General features: G+C 56.1%; 2 protein-coding genes and 1 long non-coding RNA gene across 7 annotated transcripts; 2 read left to right on the top strand and 1 right to left on the bottom strand.

The window, feature by feature from the left end:
* Positions 1–36: 36 nt before the first annotated feature.
* LOC122153530 lies at positions 37–1,495 on the bottom strand. Its single transcript, XR_006165439.1, has 2 exons — positions 1,204–1,495; positions 37–893 (listed from the first exon to the last, which is right to left on the bottom strand). It is a non-coding gene; the product is annotated as an uncharacterized LOC122153530 (long non-coding RNA).
* Positions 1,496–2,077: 582 nt separating this feature from the next.
* Positions 2,078–9,520, top strand: CNKSR1 (connector enhancer of kinase suppressor of Ras 1). 2 transcript variants are annotated; one of them, XM_042793949.1, is made up of 21 exons: positions 2,078–2,211; positions 2,517–2,674; positions 3,350–3,540; positions 3,642–3,726; positions 3,952–3,993; positions 4,096–4,395; positions 4,479–4,538; positions 4,978–5,046; positions 5,348–5,467; positions 5,607–5,692; positions 6,192–6,325; positions 6,412–6,566; positions 6,783–6,813; positions 6,922–7,094; positions 7,205–7,278; positions 7,745–7,816; positions 7,903–7,976; positions 8,227–8,291; positions 8,367–8,481; positions 8,725–8,906; positions 9,005–9,520. In XM_042793949.1, the coding sequence occupies exons 1-21, from the start codon at positions 2,160–2,162 to the stop codon at positions 9,203–9,205; spliced, it is 2,439 nt and encodes an 812-aa protein (XP_042649883.1). In that variant the 5' UTR covers positions 2,078–2,159; the 3' UTR covers positions 9,206–9,520. The 2 variants fall into 2 exon arrangements, with proteins under 2 accessions (XP_042649883.1, XP_042649884.1); XM_042793950.1 differs by lacking the exon at positions 4,978–5,046.
* A 1,350-nt stretch (positions 9,521–10,870) lies between these two features.
* Positions 10,871–22,446, top strand: CEP85 (centrosomal protein 85). Of its 4 annotated transcripts, none has more exons than XM_042793675.1 (14): positions 10,871–10,932; positions 12,449–12,520; positions 13,128–13,274; positions 15,500–16,224; positions 16,880–17,013; positions 17,859–17,976; positions 18,357–18,542; positions 18,892–19,044; positions 19,302–19,456; positions 19,966–20,086; positions 20,528–20,578; positions 20,663–20,770; positions 21,411–21,639; positions 21,918–22,446. In XM_042793675.1, the coding sequence occupies exons 2-14, from the start codon at positions 12,466–12,468 to the stop codon at positions 22,079–22,081; spliced, it is 2,346 nt and encodes a 781-aa protein (XP_042649609.1). In that variant the 5' UTR covers positions 10,871–10,932; positions 12,449–12,465; the 3' UTR covers positions 22,082–22,446. The 4 variants fall into 4 exon arrangements, with proteins under 4 accessions (XP_042649609.1, XP_042649608.1, XP_042649611.1 ...); XM_042793674.1 differs by lacking the exon at positions 10,871–10,932 and adding an exon at positions 12,172–12,366; XM_042793677.1 differs by lacking the exons at positions 10,871–10,932; positions 12,449–12,520; positions 13,128–13,274 and adding an exon at positions 13,991–14,193.
* The last annotated feature ends 67 nt before the right edge of the window (positions 22,447–22,513 follow it).

Here is a 22,513-nt window from a genome sequence, read left to right as displayed (position 1 = left end):
CTGGAGCAGCAGCAAAGCAGAGAGACACCGCAGCTGTGCTCAGCAGGGAAGGATTTATTTCCACACCGCCTGCCCGGATTTAACCCCCCCGCCCAGCCCTAGGAGTGGGGGTTTAGTGGGTGCGAGGGGGCTGCAGAGGTTGCAGACCCCATCCCCACGGGATGCGCCTGCCCAGGGGACACGTCGCCGACCCCGTGTCCCCCCAGCCCTGTTGTTACTGAGGCCACTTGGGCCCCAGCCTTCCCCTCGGCGTTACCTAACAGCGCTCGGCGCTGACCTCCTTTGTGTGGGGCTGCAGCATGGTCTGCGTGGGGAGGGGGAGGGGGAGGGGGCGGGCTGCGTGGCCACCAGTGGGGTACAAGGGGGGGCCCCCCCCCCAGGCCGCTCTGCTTGCCTGGGAAGATGGAGATGAATGGGGTCTGTCTGTCCGTTCAGCTTCTTGTTGTTTTGTGGCTGGATCGTGGTGGCTTCGCCGGCAGCTCTGGAGCCGGGAGGTGGCTCCTCCGTTCTGCGGTTGTTGAACCGTCTCCCAAAAGCGGGGACAGACAGGGGGACAGAGAGGCGGGTGCCCCCCAGCCCCAGGGCGTCGCACCGCCCAGGAGCGGAGGGAAGGGCTGGATGTGACGCAGATCAGCTGGAAAGGATCCGCAGCTGGCAGCTCCCTTCAGGCGGGGGCCAGCGGGCAGAGGGGGACCCCCACATCCCTTTGGGGACCATCCCTGGGGCCCCCTCCACCAGCCTCTTCCTCACGGTTTTGGGGGGGCTTGGGTGGGGCTGGCCATTCTGCGGGCGCTGTAGAAGGAGAGGCAGAGCCCGGCGGCCGCCAGCAGCAGGGCCAGGGGGGTCAGCAGCCGCCCCCCCGGCTCAGCCCCCCGCCCTGCCGCCAGCTGCATCTGCGGGGGGAAGAGAGGAGAGGAGAGTGCTGCAACACCCTGACCCCCCAAACACACCCCCCCCCCCCCCCAGGGGACAGGGGCCCTGGGGCTGTGCCCTGAACATCCCTATCGCCCCCAGCTGGGATGGGGGCAGCTTTGGGGGGCTCCCCCCATGTTTTTGGGCTGCCTCATGCAGCGCTTGCAGGGCTCCGCAGGCATCACGCTCGCCTGGAGCCAGGATATGGCTGGGCATGGCTCCCGAGTCTTGGGGGGGGGGGGGGTCCCCACAGGCTGCTCCCCCCCCCCACAGCCCCAACTCACCCCTTACCTGGAGCAGACGGAAATACCCCGGGGTTAAGCGTCTGGGGCGGATGATCATGGCGCAGAGGGGAGCAGCAGGATCAGGCCCCACAGGTCAGCAGCAGCGGGGCTGGGGTCGTCCACCTTTCCCCCTCTCCCTCCGCCTTCAACCTCGGGGACACCCCCTGACCGAAGCGAAAAGGCGGGGGGGGGGTGTCTGTGTCTGTCGCCCGCCTGCCAGCCCCGCAGCCCCCCTCGGAAAGGGCGGCACGCACCCGGCGAGCGCTGAGCCGCTGTCAGCCGCAATCAGCGCCCGCTGCTCCCCCAAGCGCACACACCAGGGCGGGGGGGGGCACGGGCACCGAGGCGCTGGCTGGGGACGAGGGGGGGGGGTCAGCACCAGTCCCAGGGTGGATTTGGGGGGGGGGTGGAGGGCAGGAGAGCCAGGTTTAGCAGGGGCAGCCCCTCCACAGGCCTGCGCGTGGGTTATCCCCTGTCTCAGTTTCCCCACTTGTGGAGGAAGGGGTGGGGGACACCCCAAAATCCCCAAGTGGTGAGGAAAGGGGGGAGCAGGGGCTCCCCCCTAGGCTCTCCTAGGGATTTGTGGGGGTCAAACCCACAGAGCACCTGGCTTCTGGGGGGGGGGGGTGCCCACTAGTGTCATGAGTTCTGTCAGGACTCAGCCCTCGTCGCCTGCGGTGGGGAGGGGGAGACACCTCATCTCACTGCTGAGGGGAAACTGAGGCTGGAGGGGGGTGTGGGGTGTTTCCCCCCTTGGGTGGGGGGGGTGGGTTTCGGCAGCCGTGCGTCACCGTCCGGCCCGTGACTCACTGGGGCGCGTCGCGGCGCCTCACCCCGCCGGGGTCGGGTGGTTCTGGGCGGGCGGCCCCGGGGAGGCCGCGGTGAGCGGCACGCGGGTGCGCCAATGGGGCCGCCCGGCCCCGGCGCAGGTGAGCGGCCGCTCCCGGTTCCGGCCTGGCCGCCATGGAGCCCGTGGGCAACTGGGACCCGGCGCGGGCGGCTGCCTGGCTCCGAGGTGAGACCCCACACACACCCCCCCACCCCTCCTGTCCTCCAACTCAGGGTGGGGGGACCCCTGGGGTGGGTTGTCCCTCACTCCTTGTCCCTTTTTGGGGGGGGGGGGGGGGTGGTCCACAGATTGTGACGGCGATGGGGTGAGGGTCCGGCCATCCAGGCTGAGACCGGGCAAACTCGTTGCACGAAGAGGTCTCTCCCGGCAGCCAGGCGTCACCCCCGGGGTCACCCAGCTGGGGGTACTGGTTGGGGGGTGCTGGGCCCCCCCCCTCCACCCCCCCAGCATCCAGCTGGCTCTGTGGGCAGGGCTGGACGCGGCGGTGCAGGGGTACCCCTTCGAGGCGTGGGGGCTGGCGGGGCCCCAGCTGCTGGGGCTGTCGGCGGGGGCCCTGGAGAAGTTGGGGGTGCGGCGGCTGGGGCACCAGGAGCTGCTGCTGGAGGCCGTGGAGCAGCTCCGCGCCCTGGTGAGTGCTGGCACCCATGGGTGCTGCGGGGCTCCCGTGGAGGAAGGAGGGGGGGGGGATGTGGGTGAGCCCGGGGTTGGGTGGAGAGGGGGACATGGGAAAAGGTTTGGCTGGAGGCGGGGGGACGTGGGGGCATCTGGCACTGGGTGGAGGTGCGGGACATGGGGGTACCCTGGGCTGGAGGGGGAGGATGTGGGGACACCTTGGGTTGGATGGAGGGGGGACACGGGGGGCACTCTGAGCTGGATGGGAATGGGGATGTTGGGGCACCCTGGACTGAGTGGAGGGGGACACGGGGGCATCTTGAGGTGGTTTGAGGGGGGACACGGGGGCACCCTGGGCTGGATGGAAAGGGGGATGTTGGGGCACCCTGGACTGGGTGGAGGGGGGGTGTGGGGGGCACCCTGGACTGGGTGGGAGGGGATGCAGAGGCACCCTGAGCTGGGTTGAGGTGGGACATGGGGGCAGCCTGGGCTGGATGGAGGGTGGAATGTGGGGGCACCCCAAACTGGGAGGGGGGGGATGCGAGGACACCCTGGGATGGGTGGAGGCGAGATTCAGGGGCACCCTGGGATGGGTGGAGGTGGGGATGTGGAGGTGCCCTGGAGACCCCCACTGCCCTCCCGTCCCCCGGCACCCCTGTGTGTGTGTGTGTGTGTGCCCCCCCCCCCCCAGGACACAGGGCTGGCGAGCACCAGCCTGCGGACGCTGACGGAGCGGCTGTGGGAGCTGGCACAGGGCACCCAGAGCCTGGTGCTGGGGGGGCCGCCAGCGGGGGCTGCCCCCCAGCCGCCCCCCCTCGCCCTCCTGGCCCGTGTCGTTGACCTGGTCGGTGCCGCCAAGGAGCTCTTCTCCTGGCTCAACAGGTCCGGGGTGGGTGGGGGGTACCTGTGGGTGCTGGGTGCCCCCCGTACATGGTGCTGAGCTCTCTGTGTGTGTCTCCCCCGCACTGACCCCCCCCCTCCAGGTACCTCTTCTCCACCCTCAACGATTTTTCAGCCAGCCGGGACATCATCCTGCTCTGCACCCAGCTGGCAGAGACGCTGCAAGCGGTGGGTGCCCCAAGGCCAAGGTGATGGGCATGGTGTCTAGGTGGGGTGGGGGGAGCCAGATATCTGCTCTCCTGTACCCCCCAAACTCTTCTTGCTGGAGAGGGGAGAGAGCTGGGGTTAGAGGGGGGGGGATGTGGTATGGGGGGCGGGGGGGTGTTCCCCACTGGGCCAGAGGGGGGCTGCGCCATCCTGTCCCACTCAGCCCAGCATCTTGTCCCCCCCCAGGACTGTCCCACAACTGAGAGGGACGGACAGATCCTGCGTATTGTAAGTGCTGGGTGAAGAGGGGGTGGCAGGCATTGGGGGGGGGGGGGGGGGGGCCTGCCAGGCCCTCAACACCCCCCCCCCCGGCCCCGTTTTAACCCACAGTGCCAGCACATCGTGGGCATCTGCGAGAGCATCGTGGGCTGCAGCCCCCCGGCGCTGCTGGACCGCAGGGCTGTGCTGCAACGCGTGGGGCTGGCGCTGCCCCCCAGCCCGCGGGGCAGCCCCCCAACATCCCCCAACACCCCGACGCTTCCCTCTGGACTGTGGGGGAGCCCCCCAGCATCCCCTGACACCCCGACGCTGCCCCCCAGCCCATGGGGGAGCCCTCTGATGTCCCCTGGCACCCTGACGCTGCCCTCGGACCCCCTGGGGAGCCCCCTGCCACTCCTCACCGCCCCACTGGTGAGTCCCCACCGCCTCGGTGCCCCCCACTGCCCTGGGACCCCCCTGCACCCCTCTCATGCCTCCCTCCCATCCCCGCCTAGGGCCTCGAGATCACCTCCACCAGCTCCTGCCTGCACTTTGTGTCTGCGACCACCTCGGAGGTGAGTGAGGGGCTGCCCCTCCCAGTCTGTCACCCTCCCGTGCCACCCTGTCCCTCAGTCACCCCCCCTGCTTTTAGCGGAGTGGGGGGGGCAATACAACCTATCCAGCTGGATCTTACAAGCCTCTTAGGGCCCTAAATCTGCACCCCCCCCACCCCAACCCAGAGCTGGGGGTGGCTGCCTGCAGCTGAGACCGTGCAACTCGTCTCATGAGTGAGCACAGCCTGGGCCATGGTGGCAGCCCCCCTCCACACCCCGCTCCCACCAGCCGCTCTGGCTGGTGCTGTGCAAGGTCAGGCTGCTGGTTAATGGTTAACACCCCCCCACACCCCCCCAGTTCTCCCCAGTTGGGAGAGCTCCTGAGTTGGGATTAGCTGGGGGGGCACAGGGGGGAGTGCCTGGGGCTGGGCACCCCGCTCCCACCCTGCCTCTGCCCCAGGCCTTGGCTGCCTACGGGGACTACATCCTGCCTGGAGACGAGATCGTGCAGGTCAATGAGCAGGTCGTGGTGAGTCGGGGTGGACGGGGAACTGGTTTCAGCAGTGAAGTCGTGGACGGGGAGCTGGTTTCAGCAGTGAAGTCGTGGACGGGGAGCTGGGAGGATTTGGGGGGACACAGGGACTGCAGACGGGAGGATCCGGGAGGCACACGGGAGCTGTGATCTGCAGAATGTAGGAGTCCGGGCTGGGGAAGGTCTGGGGGACACAGAAGCTGCTGCTGGGAGGGTTTGGGGGGGGCAGGAGCTGTGGGGTCGGGGGCAGCCATGGGGCTGGGGCCGTGTCCCGCAGCTCACCAGGGTGCGGGTGCAGGTGGGTTGGACACGCACCAACCTGGCAAAGAAGCTGCTGGAGAAGGCGAGCGGGGTGACACTGGTGCTAAAGAAGATCCCCCTTGACCTGCCCGGTTCACCCTCCTCTCCCAGGCAGCAGGTAGCGATCCCAGTGCTCCCAATACGGCCCCAGTGCCACAGCAATGCTCGGAGCTGGGCATCTCCCAGCACGCTGGTGGTCCCTAAAGCTCTGGGGGGCCACGGTGGGATGCGGGCTGGCCCTGATACTCCCTCTGCAGCTCCCAGGAGCTTTTTCGGACGCTGCGGATCCTCCCAGTGCCAGGAGCAGCGACTGCCCCGGCAGCCCCGTGTCCCCGACCTCCAGGTGAGCCCCATCCCCTGACACCCCGACACCCCGAGCCCAGCCAGCACGGAGGTGTTTGGGTGCACCCTGCCCAGCTCTTTTGGGGTACCAGCAGCAGGGCAGCTGCCTGCACGCGGCCCGGGAAGCTGCCAGTAGTCTTAAGGAATGAAAAAAAAAAAAGTGGTTGTGTTTGTAATTCATTCACTTGGTAACGTTTTAATGGGGTGGAAACTATATTTAGCCATGACCCTTCTCTCCCGGAATGGAAAGGCGTGCGTGGAGCCGGCGGCAGCGAGCTGGGCAGGAGCTGCCAGGCTCGGCTCGGACCCTGCCGGGAAGTGCGGAAGCTGGTGGGGTTGGTAACGAGCCACCACCACCACGTTGCCTTCAGCCCCACTCCTCCTCGGGCAGGGAGAACCGTGGGTGCCCCAAGCGAGTGTGGGGACAGCCGGAGCCCGACAGCGGGACCCCCGTGGCGGTCGAGGGGGTTTGTGGCTCAGGGATCCCTTTTTCCCCTCAGCGCTGCTGCCGATTTGGACTCGGGGCCAGACTCGGCGCTGGACCCTGCCACTGAGGAAGAGGAGGGAGAGCACAAGCAGGACTTGAGGCTTCCCGGGGTGGCTGCGGGGGAGCTGCCGGGGCTGCCCGGCCACGGTAGGAGGGGAGCGGAGGGGGTGTCCAGGGACGGAGTGGTTTCTTCCCCTGGGACAGGAGGCTGGAGCCCCGCTTGCTGTTTGCAGGTGCTGCGGAGGAGGAGGAGACAGCGTGGGAGGGTGGCACCCCACCGAGCACCCCGTGCTCCTCGGGCACCCCTGCTGCCGCCGGACCCTGCGCTGCGGAGCTCAACCCCACGGCGGGGGCCGGGGGCGCAGAGCCTGGCCAGCTCCCCAGGGAGGTGAGAGCTGGTGGGAGAGAAGGGGGGGACATGCAGGGCTTCACGTCCCACCTGAGCTGGGAGGCAAAGTGCCCATCCCTGGGGTGGGTTCTCCTCCAAGCAGGCTGTTACGGGGTGTGTGAGTTGGGGGGGGCGGTCCCTAAGGGGCTGTGGGTGCTGCTGGATGGGGGGGGGCTCAATCATCCCTAACCACTCACCTCTCTTCCCCCAATCCAGGACAGCCCCCAGACAGGACGCAGACCAAAAGGTGAGCGGGACCCTGCCAGGGCTGGGGGGTCTCCCCCTGCTTGCTCCTCCTTGCCTGCTCTTGACACCACCGCCCCCCTCTGCCCCCCCCCAACGCTGTGGCCAGCAGGAGTGGCAACCAGGCTGAGCCGCCGGCGGGTCTCGTGCCGGGACTTGGGCCGGGTGGACTGCAATGGCTGGCTCCTCAAGAAGAAGGACCACGTGGGCTTCATGGCCCAGAAGTGGAAGCGGTGCTGGTTCGTGCTGAAGGGCCACACGCTCTACTGGTACCACCACCCCAACGTGAGTGGGGACAGGGGGTGTCCTTTCCCCCACCCACCCGACCTGAGGCAGCCGGGCTTTCCCATCCCCAGCGCCGGGGTGGGTGATGGCCACGGCTGTGTCCCTCACAGGATGAGAAGGCTGCGGGGCTCATCAACGTGGCCACCTACGACCTGGAGAGCACGAGGGAGCAGAAGAAGAAATAGTGAGTGGGGTCTGTCTCACCATGGACCTCCCGGGTGGTGGTGGAAGAGCGGGATGCTGTCCCGAGGGCATGTGCTGAGGAGCCCTGCTGGGTACCACCTCTGTGTCCCCGTGGGGATGGTGGGGTCCCCGTGGGGCTGGTGGGGTCTCCGTGGGGCTGGTGGGGTCCCCGTGGGGTTGGTGGGGTCCCTGTGGGGTTGGTGGGGTCCCCATGGGGCTGGCAGGACTGGCCATCTTGCGATACGGGAGCCCACGCTCCAAGCAAAATGTGCATTGTGCTTACTGGTGTTATGTGGGACAAGGCTGAGGACTGGAGCATCTCCAAAGGCAGGAAAAAGCCCCAAACCCCTGGGCTGGGGCGGGGCGGGGGGGCTGCGGTGCAGGGGAGGCTGGACGAGGGCTCGGGGCTGGCTCCAGTGCTGGGTAACCGCAGCAGCAAAGGCAGCGGCCTGCTCGTCCTCCTCCAGCGTGTTCCAGCTCTGCCATCAGAAGTACAAGCCCTTCATCTTCGCCGCAGAAACGCTGGGTGATTTGAGCATGTGAGTAACACACCAGGCGGTGCCGGTCCCACCACACCGTGCTGGCTGTGACCCTCTGTCTGTCTGTCCATCCTTTCCTTCCCCAGGTGGGTCAGTCACCTAATAACAGCCAAAACAAAGTACACGCTGGCCCACCAGTCAGTCCCGGACAGGGAGGAAGGTAACGAGCTCTTTCCAGGGTGGGAGACAGAGTGGGTTCCCCCGTGGGAGGTGGGGAGCCGTGGGTCCCGGTGGGGCAGCCGTGCCCGGCGCTATGGCCCCGGCGTGGGAGCTTTGCCCGTGATTTGGGGGGAAATGTGAGAGTTGCTCCCTGAGAGGAGGGCCGGCGTGATGCTCAGCCCTGGGGAGGGGGTAGCCCGGGGTTTCCCGCTCCCTCTGCTCCCACTGTCCTCCCCCGTGGCCTCCTCCAGACTGCTACAGTGAGACAGAAGCGGAGGACCCTGACGATGAGTCCCCCAGGCACGGATGCGACTCGGTGAGTGGCCCTGGGGGACATCCTGGGGAGGGGACGGAGGATTCTTGTCTCACCTCCCACCCGTCTCTCCCCCAGCCAAAGAAGAAGCTGCAAAACGCCCCGGAGAAAGCCCAGCTCTTCGCAGCCGGCGGCGAGCCCAGCAGCGCAGCCAGCAGCCCCCAGGGCAGCCCCCGGCCCTCCTCGCCCATGGGTAGGGGCTGGGGGGGTGTGTGTGTGACATCTGTCACCCTGTCACCTCGTGTGCCCTTTCACTGAAGTCAGGGCCTCCCTCTTGTGGACCCGGGGTGGGCGACTCAAGTTGGGATGTATTTGAGTGCAAACCACGGAGTGTCTCGGGATGCTCTCGGGGCAGGGGCGCGTGGGAGGGGGGAGCAGCCCCCAGAGGGTTTTGGGGCCCCCCCTCCCTGCTACGGTGCCCCTTTTCCTCACCCAGACCCCGCCGGGGAGGATCTCGAGTGCCTGATGCGGTGCCTGAAGCAGGGGGGGGTGTCCCTCATCGGGCGGCAGCGGTTCCTGACGCAGGAGCAGTGCCGCAAGTCCTTCATCCGGCGCAACAAGAACCCCCACATCAACGAGAAGGTGCACGCGGTGCGGGCCCTGCAGAGCACGCTCAAGGTGGGAGCCCACCGCTCCCCTGACCCACCCCTCCGCCCCCCAAAATCCCCCCGTCGCTCATGGGAAGCCACCCCAAAACATGCCTTTCCCCTCGGCAGGCGAAGCTGGTGGAGCTGCAGGCTCTGGAGCAGCTGCTGTGCGACGCCACGCTCACCTCGGAGAAGTTTACGTGCTGGAAGGAAGAGCACCAGGAGCTGTACCAGGAGCTGAGGGAGTGGTGGGCACGGCAGCAGGACCAGGATGGCAACGGGGGGCTCGGGGCGAAGCATGAACCCCCTGAAGAGGCTGTCGAGCCCTAACACCCTGCCGGGACCTCTCGCATAAATTGCTGCTGAAAAAAACCCCACGGTGCTGCGGGAGAAAAGCGGGTGCTCTGCCCGTGCTGGGGGGGGTGCATAGCGGGATTGATGACATTTTTGGAGACAGCCCCCAGCACGGACTTGCCACAGGGGACACAGCTTCTGCTACATCACCCCCTCCCTGGGCTAGGACGTCGCAGTGACAGTTGCTTTTTTTTTCAAGGACGGTTTGCCTTGGCTGCACCTTGGCCATTTCCTCCAGGAAAAAAACTGGCCAAGGTCCCTTCTGCTGTAAATAAAACTGTGTCAACGAGGGCTGCTTGCGCCACAGCATTTTAGTGCTGAAATGTCCCTGAAGTGACAGCCAGCCCCCACCCGTGCCATGTGCCACCATCCTCAAGGGGCTGTGGCATCCCTCTGTGCCCCTGCTCTCCCCTCCCCGTGGGCTGCACCATGGTGCTGGCACCCACCCGTGGGGTGGGGGGACAGGGATGGGCTCTGATGGCACTGTGAGGCCAGGGGAGGTATTCTGGGGAGGGCTGGGGTGCTCAGGGGTCTTTGTGCAGCTCACAGAAGGAGAGGATGGGGCAGGAGGGTGAAACAGATGTGGTCAGCCTGAAAATGGGGAACAGGTCCTGCCCCTCCCTGTGCCACCCGTCCCCTTACAGACATGCTACAGCTGGGTAAGGGGATGGCCTTCATTCAGCTGCAGAGGTTAAAACCTGCATAAGGATTAAAGCACAACCAAGTAACAAGCAAGAAAGCATCGACACCAGCTTGCTTTTGAGTGAAAAATTACCAGCGAAGAGGTCAAGATGGGGAAGGGACCCACCTTTTCCACCCAGTGACTGTCTGAGGGGTGCAGGCTGGCCGCAGCGGGAGGCTGGGGAGCTGCTGTCGCCTCGCAGCAAGCGGCATCACCTCGCGACAGGCACCAGTCTGTCCCAGTGCCTCAGTCACTTGCCCCGTACGGGGCAGCAGCCGGCCCTGCAACAAACCTTCCCCCCCCCCTCTTCCAGCAGCAGCTGGCGGCCAGGCAGCCTCCAGCCAGCACCTCTGCCCCCCCCGCCGCTCCAGCCCGGGCAGAGACACGTCCCCAGGTGGAAGCCGCCTGCCAGGGGGGGTCTGCGGGCTGGCCGAGCTCCGGCGCGGCCGGGGGTAACGAAGGGCCCGACAGCTCCCGGGCAGCACCGACCTGACCGGCCGAGCGGGCTCGTGAGGGGGACCGGGGGTGGGGGGGGGCCCGCCCCGGCTTTGCCCCTCAGCGCGGGGGTATGGGCTGCCTGGGGGGACTCCGGAGGGGCGGTGGGGCCTGTGCGAGCCGTGGAGGGGGTGAGGGGATTTTGGGGGAGGAGTGAGGGGATTTGGGGGTAACAGCAGGACCGCTCCTCGCTGCCTCCCCGCCGCCCGCCCACACACACTGCGCATGCGCGGAGGGCAAGGGCCAGACCACCCCCCGCCCCCCCCACCTCCCTCCTTCTACAGGTGGCGGCCGCGGACACTTTTCCTCCGCCGAGAAAACCGCGTCGCTCCCTCCGCGAAGTGACCGCGGTGGGCGGGGGATCGGCGTTCCGGAGAGCCAATGAGCGAGAGGTAGGGGCGGGGCCGGCGCGCCCGATAGGCTGCGGTGCATGGAAAGGCGGGTAAGGCCCTGCCCCTTCCCCCCGCCCCTCGCGGCCGTAACGGTCGCGGCGCGCGAGGCAGCGCGAGCGCCACGGTGGAGGCAGGTGAGGGGGGGGTCGGGCCTGCCCGGGAGCCGTCCTGGTGTGGGGCAGCGCCTCTCCCGGGCTCCCCCCCTCCGTGAAACCAGCTCTCCTCCTCCGTCCCGGGCAGCGGAGCGGCCCCTCGCCCGTCAGGGACCGGCCCCTCGGGGTCAGGCTGCCCCTTCCAGGCGGTTGGGCCCTCCCGCCTTCTTCCCCTCTCTTTTTCCCTTCACCCAAATCACTACTCTTCTCTCCATCCCCTCCTGGGGGGCGAAGAGCTTCCCCCCCTCCCTCGCCTGGCTTTGCATCACTCCACTTACCCGCCAAACTTATCTCCCTCCATCGGGTAGAGCGCTGCTCCCCCTCACTTCATCACCCCCCCCCTGCTCCCCTTCCTCTTTCTCCTCCGTTTTTATTTTGCACATGTTTCTTCCCACCCCCTCTGCAGGGTCTGCCGTGTGCCCGCTACTGGAAGGGGGTGGTTTTTAGGATGGTGTGAGTGCTTTCTAGGGGTGTGTGTTTTGTGAGAAGGGAGTGCTGAGTGAGGTGGGAATGCTTTGATTGCTTTGTGTCTTTTATTTCAAGAGCCCATGCTTAAATTTCCCTGTTCTAACAGCCTGACTCTGGTGCTGGAGACTGAGATTTAAACTCAGGAATGTCTGAAGCATACCTAAATTAAACAACCACCACTACATTTAGCTAGAAGCATTTTATTTCTTTGCTGAGTGAAATGCTGCTTCGGGTTCATTACCCTATTGTATTCCCGCTGTCCGTCCTATGTTGTAAAATCTGTATGTGTATGTTTTCTAAGAATTAATGGTTTCTGCGAGTTCTTTGAGTCAGTTAAGCAAAAATCTGTAAGAGCTGGCAATCGAGGATTTTGTATTTGGTGGAGTGGAGAGAGAGGTCTTGAGTTTCAACAGTGAAGCCTGAGAGCTGTAAATTATACTGGCATCATCAGAGGCAGGAAATTCACTGTCTGAAGTACTCAGATAAGCAGATAAATTAAACCAAAGCTCTGGATAGATCATGATTGCCATTTATGGAACAGCAACATGAAGTTCTGAATGACTGCATTTCTGCTTGTAGTTGCTTGGTGACCTCTACAGAGGGCAGAAATGAACTGGTTTAGAGCTAAGATTTTTTTTAAAGGGAAATTTTTACTCTATAGCCATAAAGCCAGTGTGTAGGTACCATGGTGACTGATGCTCTATAAATAACTACAATGGGGATAACACATGCCCCAGTTGAAAGGCGCTGATGAACTGCTGCATACCTGCAGAATGTTGCAAACAGGAACTCTCCTCATTTCTCAGGCATGAAGAAAACCTACAATAACTGCAAGGGTTTTCTAAATATTGTCTCTGTTGCTGCGGGGATGAAACAGAGATACTCTTGCAAGGAGATGCTAATTAAATACGAATTACTGTGTTACTCTGAATGAAGAGCAGCTGATGTGTATGTACCCTTCACTTGGTTAGTGGGAACAGGGTTTAGTTTATGCTGATTTAAAATATTATTTTTATTTATTGCCCTGTAGTTCACTGGACAGGTAAGATGGCTGCTCTCGAGAAACATCCAGACCTGAGGCTTCAGCAGAACAATCCGTCAGGTAAGGACAGTTCCTTTCTTTAAAGCACTGTTGCTGTCGGATCCTGTTTCAGTTTCTGTGAGGAGACAGATGGCCCTGAGAGGAGTTCTTTACCAAAAGCTTTTTATTAAAAAAACCCAATGTCTTGTTCCTGCAAAATGAAATAATTGCATGGGTATGCAGGGGTAGAGAATCATTTGATAACGAAGCTATCTCTTGATAACTGGTAAATCTGGAAGAGTTCTTAATGGTTAATGCAAAAATGTATCTTTAATTTAACCAGTTTTGCTGTGCACCAATGCTGCTGCTCTTTTTAGTCTGAGTACCAGAGTATCAGCTGGGTGTAATAACACCAAACTTATCAATGGGGATATAATTTACTGCTTTTGCATTCTGACTTCCATAACAAGATTGATTTTCAGTCTCCTCTTGATATTATTTGACTTCCCCGTGCTTGCTGCCATTTCCTTTTGCAAAAGAGATTTCTTTAGCAACAATATGAGGAGCTGAGCAAGGATCAGTTTGGGTTTTGGTAGCACAGGTAATTAGATGTGGCTTAAGTAGGTGTACTAAAAGATTTTTCAGTCTGTTGTCTAAAACATAAATATTCCTGACTTTTTCTCTCCAGATCCCATCACCAGTCAGAAGAGTCAGTTCTCTGACTGGAAAACGCCCATGTTGTCTGTGAAGTTCCAGAGCCGTGTCAGTCGCTGTTCCAGTGTGGCCGACAGCGGGGATGGGGGCATTGGGACCTCCTGCTCAGACAGCACAGAAGGTGATGGTCAGATCACACAGCAACAGCCAAAGACTTTAAGTTTTCTTAGAAGACAGGCAAGCATTAAATGGCCTGATATTACTGAACCCTAGAATGTAAAACCTGGGGAGAGCAGAGCCTGTAATGGTGTTTGGAGACTATTTCAGAACCAGTGCCTCAGTACACAGATATGTTGCCTGAAATATAAACAAGGGATTAAGGGACCTGCTGTTTCTCTGAGCTAGTTTGGTTATCTTCTAACCGTAATAAGCATTTTTAACTGACTAAGAGTCACCTTGGTTATTTGCTGGTTCATATTGACCAACAAATGATTTATCAGCAAGTATGTTGTGATTCGATTTTTGAAAGAAATAATTTACAGGTGCCTCTAGAGACTTCAGATCAGTGCGTGTCTGTGTTCAAGTCTCCTTGGTGTTAGAGCTGTGTGCTTCTCACTGAAGAATGCTGCAGCCTTGCCCTCAGCTGAGGCACATTCTGTGAAATTTCTTGTCCCAGCGATCCTTTCCATCTGTATTGTCATCTTCATCCATGAAAGTGGCATAAACCACTAGTGATTCACTGATTCTTCTTTCAGCAGTGAGGAAGTCTGTGTTGTTCTTTAAACCTGCACGTCGCATATTTCACAAGCTGCCCTGAGCCTTCTGAATGATCTTAATGATGTGTGAATTGAAATGAAGGCTTTTGAAAAGGTCTGGCTTGTGAAAATATTGCTAGAAATATCACTAGAGCGCGTGTTTAAGTGTCCCATCTAGCCTCTCTCAGGATAATGAAACATCCAGTTGCACACTAAGGGCAGGGGAGATAACGACTGCTCTTTCGGAAATTGCCCTTCTGAACGTTTGTAATGTTGTAGCCTTGTTTGTACGAGCTGAGGCTGAACTGTGGCGCTGACAGCTGGCTGAAGCACGCTGACTTTCAGGTCAGTACATTAGTCAGAAATGTTGTGATGACCCTTAGCACACTCAAGGAACCGATTGCAGCATCCACACGTGGCGTGCTGGTCAGAGAACTCGAGTTCCTGACAGTGATCCTGTGGTATACATTTAGGGGGCTGTAAAAGGAAATTGTACTGTCTCTTCTGCTTGCCAAGGTGAATGGACTTGTGACTCCTTGGTAGCATGGTGTTCTCTGGAGTTCCTAGGCACAGCCAAATAATATCTAAGAGACTTTTCTCCCCCTCCTGCTCATTTTTGAGGAGAGGGTCTTCTGTCTTTATTGTGATAGTTTTCTTGCAGTTTCATTATGGTCTTTGTAGAACCTGGGTTTGGTCATATTTAAATTGTAACCTTTTATTCCTTTTTGTAGCAATGCTTTGAGGTTACAAAGAGGTGGAAGGGTGACCTTGCAGTCCTGATGTTGGATTAAAGAAACATCATGTGGGGATGAGCCTTTAGCCAGAACCATGAAGAAAACAAGTTTGTGTATCTGGGAGAAACCTGGAATTACTGTGATACACAACGTATCGGGACAAGAAGCGGGAACAGGCACTCTGCTGTTTGCCTTTCTCAGCTCTTGCTGTTGCTGTATTGAAATCTGAGAGTTGCTAAGAATAACCCTGTATTTCCATGTAGCCAGGTTTGGTGCCCGTCTGACAGGACGGGCTCACACTGGGCTGCGTGCGCTGAACTCAATCTCATTTCCTGTGGCAATAAGGCAAGAGCCATTACTCTAGCCTCTCGAAAAAGCTCTTCTGCTGCAGTGTCCTGGAAGAGTTCGAAGGTCAACTGCTTGGTGATCTAGTGTTCAGCTATGTTTGAAGCTCATCATGGGCTTAGTGAAGGCTCCAGTTAGTTTTGGTTACGGTTCAGAGTCGCTGAGCTGTGGGACGGGCAGAACAGAACCAAGGTCTCAGTGTTCAGCTGAGTAAGTTTCAGCCTTTTTATTCAATTTAAAGGACTTGATTGCTAAACCTATAGAAACATAACCTTATTGATTTAAGATTATACTAGAATAGCTTAAAAGCAAGGGATTAAAAGTGTGTACTGATTTAATTTGGATTTTCCCTGTGATTTCCATAGTAGAAAAATGTCAGCAGGCTCCTGAAGCTTGTAGTGAGGGGGAACATAAATGTGTCTTAGTCTTGGTGCTTCTGCTTACGAAGACATGTTGATGGGAAAAGGAATTGGGTTTTTAAATTATTTTGGAAAGTTCAACAGAGGAGTAGCTGTTTGTGTCAGAATATTCTCAGGAAAGTAATTAGAGCATCACTCTTCTTCTTTCCCTAGACTTTTGCAATTCTAGTAACGGTTCCTCATTTCAGCCCATCAAAACCCAAGTGACCATCCCAACAGCCCATGTTATGCCTTCTACGTTGGGTGCCTCACCCTCCAAGCTGTGCTCTGCAGGAGACCAGGGCTGTTCGCAGAGTACTTTAAAAACTGCTATGCCAGGATCTGCTTCTGAACACGCAGGGCTCATGAGAAACAGAGATTTTAATGCCGGGAAGTCTTCTCAGGTGCCACCCAGAGAACTCTTGCATCTCTATGGGACTTCAGGGGAAAATGGTTTTGAGCAATCCTGGCATCCTGTTTCTGATCACATGAGAACAGAAGATACTTGGAAGTTTGACACCCCTACCATTGAGCACACCCTTAACCAGTCTCTCTTTGTGGATAGTTTGTGCACAGACCCTCTCCACAGGTTCCAGAAGTTCAATCCAAACTCTGGGGCAGCTGAGGCGGGGAAGGACCATTATAAAGTGCTGCCAGAGAGTAAGCAAGCAGCAGGGGCTAACGGAGTCTGTGAGCCCCAGGACGGGACGTGGCCGAGCGGGAGCAGACTGATGCCAGCAGGACTCCAGGCCAACAGTTTCTTTTCCAAACCTGTAACTCCTTCATCTCGAGCATGGATGCAAGAAGCCTGCATGCTACATCCGCACGAGAGGGTCTGCGAGCTCAGTGCTTGGAAACAGCAGCTGGAGAAAGTGCAACTGCAAATAGAGCAAATGCAGGTAAGGGGCTGCTTGTGTGAATGTATGAGTTTGAAACCCTTCCAGTCTCTTAGGTCATGAATCATTGTCCCAGACTTATGAAGCAAATGGGAAAATGTCTCATGCTTTTCCCTGTCTTGTGCCGAAAGTCTTTTAATCATCTGTTTTTACAACATGTGGTGTCACAGGTATCATTTGACGTGCTGCTTATGTAGAACGGCCCTGTATTATGTTACAGCACTGCACAACGGTTCAGATCAAGAGGTGAAATATCTTGTCTGCTAGAAACTGCAAAGAAAAAGCATGCCGAGAAGTTCTTATCAGTTTCTAGAATAATTGTATTCTGTATCCAGAATTAGGGAACAGACCTTTTCTGAAAAGATGCATAAAACTAACTGTAGTTTATTAGATGGAAACAGTCTGTTTATCACCTCCTACCAGCTGTACTCTAATGGAGACAAATTGTTTCCAGCAAGCTAGCACAGTGATCTAAAATTATTTGTTAATCTCCAGTTGTGCTTAGGCAAAGTTACTTGTTCTTGGACATCGACAGAGACTGAAATAGCTATGTCCTGGCATGCAGATGAGCACACAGTGTGCAAAATAGCTGTAGCAATGTTGCAATTACCTCTGTGGAGCACAAACCTCTCCCTTCTCATTCTGTCTCCTCTTTCAGTTACAAAATGGAGGCGCCTGCCACCATCCCTCAATGTATTCTCCTTCGCTGCCTACACCTGATCCAGCTCAGTGGATCAATATCCTGAACTCCAATGAAAACCTACTCAAGGAGAAAGAGCTCCTCATTGACAGGTGAGAGTTTGAGACTGATGTGTGGTTTAAGGACTCCAGTGCGTTTCCTTTTGGAAAGGAAGGGTTTTGAAAGTACCGAGAAAAGTTCATATCTGAGAGTCCCTTTTACCCCACTGAGCTTTTTTGTTGTGAAGAACAACGTAATGACCTTTGGGAACAGCCTGTTTTTCTCATGAGCTCTCCTCTTCCTCTTGGAATGAGGATGATGATCCTGAAGGGTTCAAATAAATCAGTTTTGGTTATGGTTCTCTGTTTTGTAAGAGGTAATCATGACATGAACAGAAATCTTTATCTGGAATGTCAAAACTACTGCCTTTATGCTTGAGGACTTTTTGGGAGCCTTTTGAGATCATTATTTTAAATTTGTTCCCAGAGTTTGGGCTGGCAAACAACACTTCTCATACCTAATACTGGCGGTCCATAAGGTATTTGAAAAAACTAAGTCATAATGAAAACTACCTTCAGCATTTGGACTGTAAATACTTTTTCTCTTGTTCATTTTGAACCCTCTGATATCTGTTCATTTTACTCATAAGCTCTGCAGACAAGCTGGATCCTCCAAAGCATGCAAGGCTTGTGTTTTCTCTATAATTATTGCTGGAGGGAGGCTTTGAAGGCAGGGGAGGGAAGAAAAGTTAATGCCAATTGTAAAAAAAGTTGCCATGGACATCTTTCAGGTTATTTCTCTGCAGGTCAGTTCTGAGTTGCAGAGTTGTCTTTCTGTTCTGCTTGTCACTGTATGGGGCATTAGAGTTCTGGTGGCACTGTTCATGTTGTATTGCACGTCATTGTGTCTTTGTCAACTACATATTACCTGGTTTTTGGCGTTTGTTGTTTTTTTACAGACAAAGACAACATATATCCCAGTTGGAGCAGAAGGTCCGGGAAAGTGAACTGCAGGTTCACAGTGCCCTGCTTGGCTGTTCAGCACCCTATGGAGATGTCTACATGTTGAGAATGCAGGTAGTTGAGTACAACAGGGTGTCAGTATGAAATATGTATTGAATCCAGTGGCCCTACTGCTTCTCATTAGATGTTTCCTGAGTAGGAGGGTTATGCAGAGTAAAATTATCCTTTGTATGGGGTCCTGATTACCTGTCACCTCCGAGATCTTCTGTGACTCTTGAGATTTCAAGCCCTGAAGCACTACAGTTTTAGAAGCTGTGCTAGTGATGCAAATGCCTGACAGCACTGACAAGGGCTATTTCAGATACTGCAGTATATAAAATGGGCTGAATGATGTTTGAGAATTAGGAGGGCGGAGGACAGAGCTCTGAGACAGTGCAGCTGCTTTTATTGCCAGTTTGTGACTAACCGAATTCACAGGCTGTCTCTGCTTGCAGGAGTTGCAGCGGGAGAACACATTTCTTCGAGCACAGTTCACAGAGAAGACTGAATCCCTCAGCAAGGAAAAGATTGAACTGGAGAGAAAACTGGCTGCTACAGAGGTGGATGCAAAGCTGATACGGGAGTCACTGAAGGAAACTATGCAGAAACATGCAGAGGAGTTAAAGAAACAGGAAGAAAGGGTATGATCTCATTGCTCTAGAGGTGGGAAGATGTTTTTATTTTGGGAAGCCAGAAGTCAGTGTAGTGCCTAGATTAAAGTTTTCTGTGGCATTGAGTTACTGTAGGTATTTTCCGATCTTGTAGAATTGTTTGGCTTATAAGAAAAAGCCTTTCCCCCTGCAGTTTAGAAGTATTTTGGTACTTCTTTTAGTCAAAGCAGCCTGTCTTTAAGTGAGCAGAAATGCTGCTGAGTTAAGGTGATCTTGTATTTTGATGTTGAGTGCTGTACAAAAAGGTAAATGAGTGGGCTTACAGAGGACTGAAGAATGGACAAGAAATTATATTAATTAAACTTGTATATAACCTCAGGTAAAGGGAAGAGACAAACACATTAACAATCTTAAAAAGAAATGCCAGAAGGAATCTGAACAAAACAAGGAGAGACAACAGAGAATTGAGACCCTGGAACGATACCTGGCTGACTTACCAACTCTCGAGGACCATCAGAAACAGAGTCAGAAGGTAAAACTTTTTCTGAGTTATGAAGATAGCTCTTCAGATACTTGCTCAGGTGGCTTTTCTACAGCTGCAGATAATCCCCTATGCAGCTGCTTAAGTAAAGTTGTGGTCTGGCCTTTTTGGAGGAGGAATGTTCTGAGCTATAGCTGAGAATTGCCAAGTAGATAGTAAAAACTGGTGTTGTGAATGTAGTTGAAATGTGGTGTGTGTGGTGAAACCCCTGGGACGTCTCTAGAGTGTTATGATGGTCTTTGTTGCAGCTGAAGGAATCTGAACTGAAGAGTACTGCTATGCAGGAAACAGTGCTGGCACTGGAAACAGAGCTTGGAGGTGTCCGAGCTGCTTTCAGGGAGCAAGAGATGCAGCTAGAAACCCAAAAACACAAGGAGCTGGAGCTGCTTTCCACCGTGCGCAGGTAAAAATCAGGAGGATTAGAATAAGCTTCATTTTAGTGCTGAAGTAATCGCTGCACAAGAACAGTGATGATTCAGCACAGCCACTGTCCCACCTGTCAGAACCAGGTTACCATGGGTTTGTGATGATGATGTGAGTACTCCCCAAAACACCGCGTTCAGATTCTGCGTGCCAGCAGTGGAGGATGGGAGCAGAACCACATGGCTGAAAGCAAGCTGGGGGGCCCCTGTTTTGTCACCTGGGTTTGTCTGTGTCCCCAGGTTACTGCTCTCAACCTTAACTCCTTGCAAAGTGGACCTACATAATCTGTAATTGTTGCATCTCTGCAAACATACTGATATCATGGGAGAGGGACTCCTTCCTTCACAGCCCTGGCAGTTTGCAAGCTGGGAATGCAAACAGGGCAGCATCGCCATCTGATAGGAAAATCATTTGACTCTTCCTATTGTTTAGTGAGGGAAACACTCTAAATAAAGCTGTTTTTTTCCCATGGCGTTCTGCTAATTTCAGCCTGCAGGAGAAGGTGCAGCAGTGTGTAAAGAATGCAGAGAGAGGACCCCCTGCTCAGGATGGGGAGAGACAGAAAATAGAAAATGACTCTCTGAAGAAAGAATGCGACTGCTTCAGGAAGGTAACAGGCTGTCGAATCACGTTTTCCTTTCCACTGAGTCACACCAGGCACCGAAATGAAACGAGGGACTTTTGCAGTCACAATTGCACTGAAGCAGCAGTTGCTGGAATTCCAGACTTGAGGGATTTTAAAAGCTGTTCTTGGTGTGATAACCATGCACTCCTACAGTAACACCGGAGAGAAGTTGCAGAATGCAGAAGAGGGGAGAGGAAAACCACAAGAATGCAACTTCCCCAGTCTGTTTTTAGCTGAAAATTCTAATGGTGCCTTTTACCAGGTGCCTTTTATCAGGGAATTTAAGTCCACTACTAACAGAGGCAGTGACTAATGCAGTTAGTGGACAGGAAAGAGGAGAGGGAATGCTGTCCTACTGAAGGAGACATCCTGGTGGTATTACTGAGTCTGCATGGCAAGTTCTGATGCCTCTGCTTTTGATTTCAGATTGTGGACAAACAGCAGAAGAAGATGGAGCAGTTGTCCCTGCAAATAAAGGTGAGAGGTGACTGGAGAGAGACCTAGAATTGAGAATCCGCTGTGAAGTGTGTTAGACTCAAACTTTCCCATGGTCTGTTCCAGAACCTGGAAGAAAAGGTGAGCCAGGAAGAGGGGACAAGCCAAGCTCTGAAAGAGGAGGCGATGAGAAGAGAAAATGCACTGCAGCAGCTCCGGACTGCAGTGAAAGAGGTCAGAGCTGGGAGTGTTTAGAGTGCCTGAGCGTAGCAGTTGAATGAACAATGGATTGTCTTTTAGCAAAGCCCTTAATTTGCAGTCAGCAGCACAGCCTCTCTCCTGCTTCCTGCTAGTCAGTTGTCCTGTCAGGGCTCTGAAAGGAGCTCCTCCCTGTTCAAAAGCAGGAGGAGAAAGGCAGTTTCGGCCTCAGGAACTTCAGCTGGGTGTGCGGGCTGTGGTGGAGGACGCTGAGATTGCCGGCTGGGGGCAGCAAGGCAGCGAGCCCGAGGCCAGACTTGAGCCCCACTAGAGCCTAGAGGAAGCCAAGCACAATGGCAGCCCTTGAGGGAAGGGATGGCCAGTGCTGGGGTGAGGAGCTGGTGCACAACCTCCTGGAAGTTTATTTCATTGCATCGTGCCTCGGCAGGGACAGTGCCGTGTCGTGGAGCGCTTCCTGCCTGAGCCAGGAAAGCTGAATGCTCACACCCTGTAGGACTGACACTTGCTCATCTGGCGAGAGTCTGGAGGGCTTGATGTAAGCCAGCTCCTCCTGCCCTCGATGCTCCCATCATCACTGAGCAGTTGCATTAACTTGCTTTAAGTGTGCTAGTTCTGTACCGAGCTGCCATTAACCTGCTGTGGTCCATCTGTTCAGCTTTCCGTGCAGAACCAGGATCTCATCGAGAAGAACCTGACCCTTCAGGAACGACTCCGGCAGGCAGAGCTAACAACCCAGCCGCTGCCCGCTGAGACAGCCCGCCTCGCCCAGGAACTGCACGGCGAGCTGGCCAGTTGTCTGCAGGATTTGCAGTCTGTCTACAGCATCGTCACTCAGAGGGCTCAGGGCAAGGATCCCAACCTCTCTCTGCTCCTGGGAATTCACTGTAAGTATGCAGAGTGGTGGCAGAGCAAACCCTTTGGTTCCTGTGCTGTGGCAGAATTAAATAACTCGCATATATTACAGCATGGAAGGTTCTCGTCTTTCTGGGATTCTCAACCTTCTTTCTGTGGTTAGCTAGCTCTGAAGGTGCATGCTATAATAATTAAATGTTAAGTAGTAACTCTTCTGCAAATGTGTGTTGGTTTTTCTGGCTTGCTTGCAAATGTGTGTGATCCTTAGTCAGACTTGCATGTGAGGTAACTCCCTTTTCTGACCCCGCAGCTGTGCAGTACTCTGCTAAGGAGAAGGATGACTTGCTGAGCCCTGATGGACTTGTGAAGAAACTGGTGGAGGTAAAACAGCTTCACAAAGAGGTGGAGGACTTAAGGACGGCAATATCTGACAGATACGCTCAGGACATGGGAGACAACTGCATCACCCAGTAAAGAACACTCCCCAAAGTAAGACAAGAAATGAAGACTTGAAACCCTCAGGAGTCTAGAGCTCCTACAACCCAAAACCTATTCAGCACTTTACCATCCCTTTGCTTGGGTACAAGATGTGTGACTTATCCAATCCATGAGAAATCAGGGGGTTTGTTGCCAGAAGTCTTTAGCTCCTGACTGGCTAACTGGAATCGTACAGGGCTTCAGTGTCGGGCTTTGCAGTAGCTTTGATCTCGTGGAATGTGTTTATGCTGTGTTTGCTGGAGCTGGTGTGGTCTCTGACACTGGGAGATGAATTCTGAATTGCCTTCCAGGCATGTCAAATGCTGAACATGCAAATGTGACAGTTAAAATCATCACTAAAAGGAGATGTATGCCCTGGTCTTTCTGATAAATTGTCTGTGCAGATCCTGTGTGACTAGTAAGACCAGA

This window comes from Tyto alba, unplaced genomic scaffold (genome assembly GCF_018691265.1).
Source record: "Tyto alba isolate M040663 unplaced genomic scaffold, T.alba_DEE_v4.0 Super-Scaffold_20, whole genome shotgun sequence".
Classification (NCBI taxonomy): Eukaryota; Metazoa; Chordata; class Aves; order Strigiformes; family Tytonidae; genus Tyto; species Tyto alba.
This window is presented reverse-complemented; position numbering and strand designations above follow the sequence as displayed.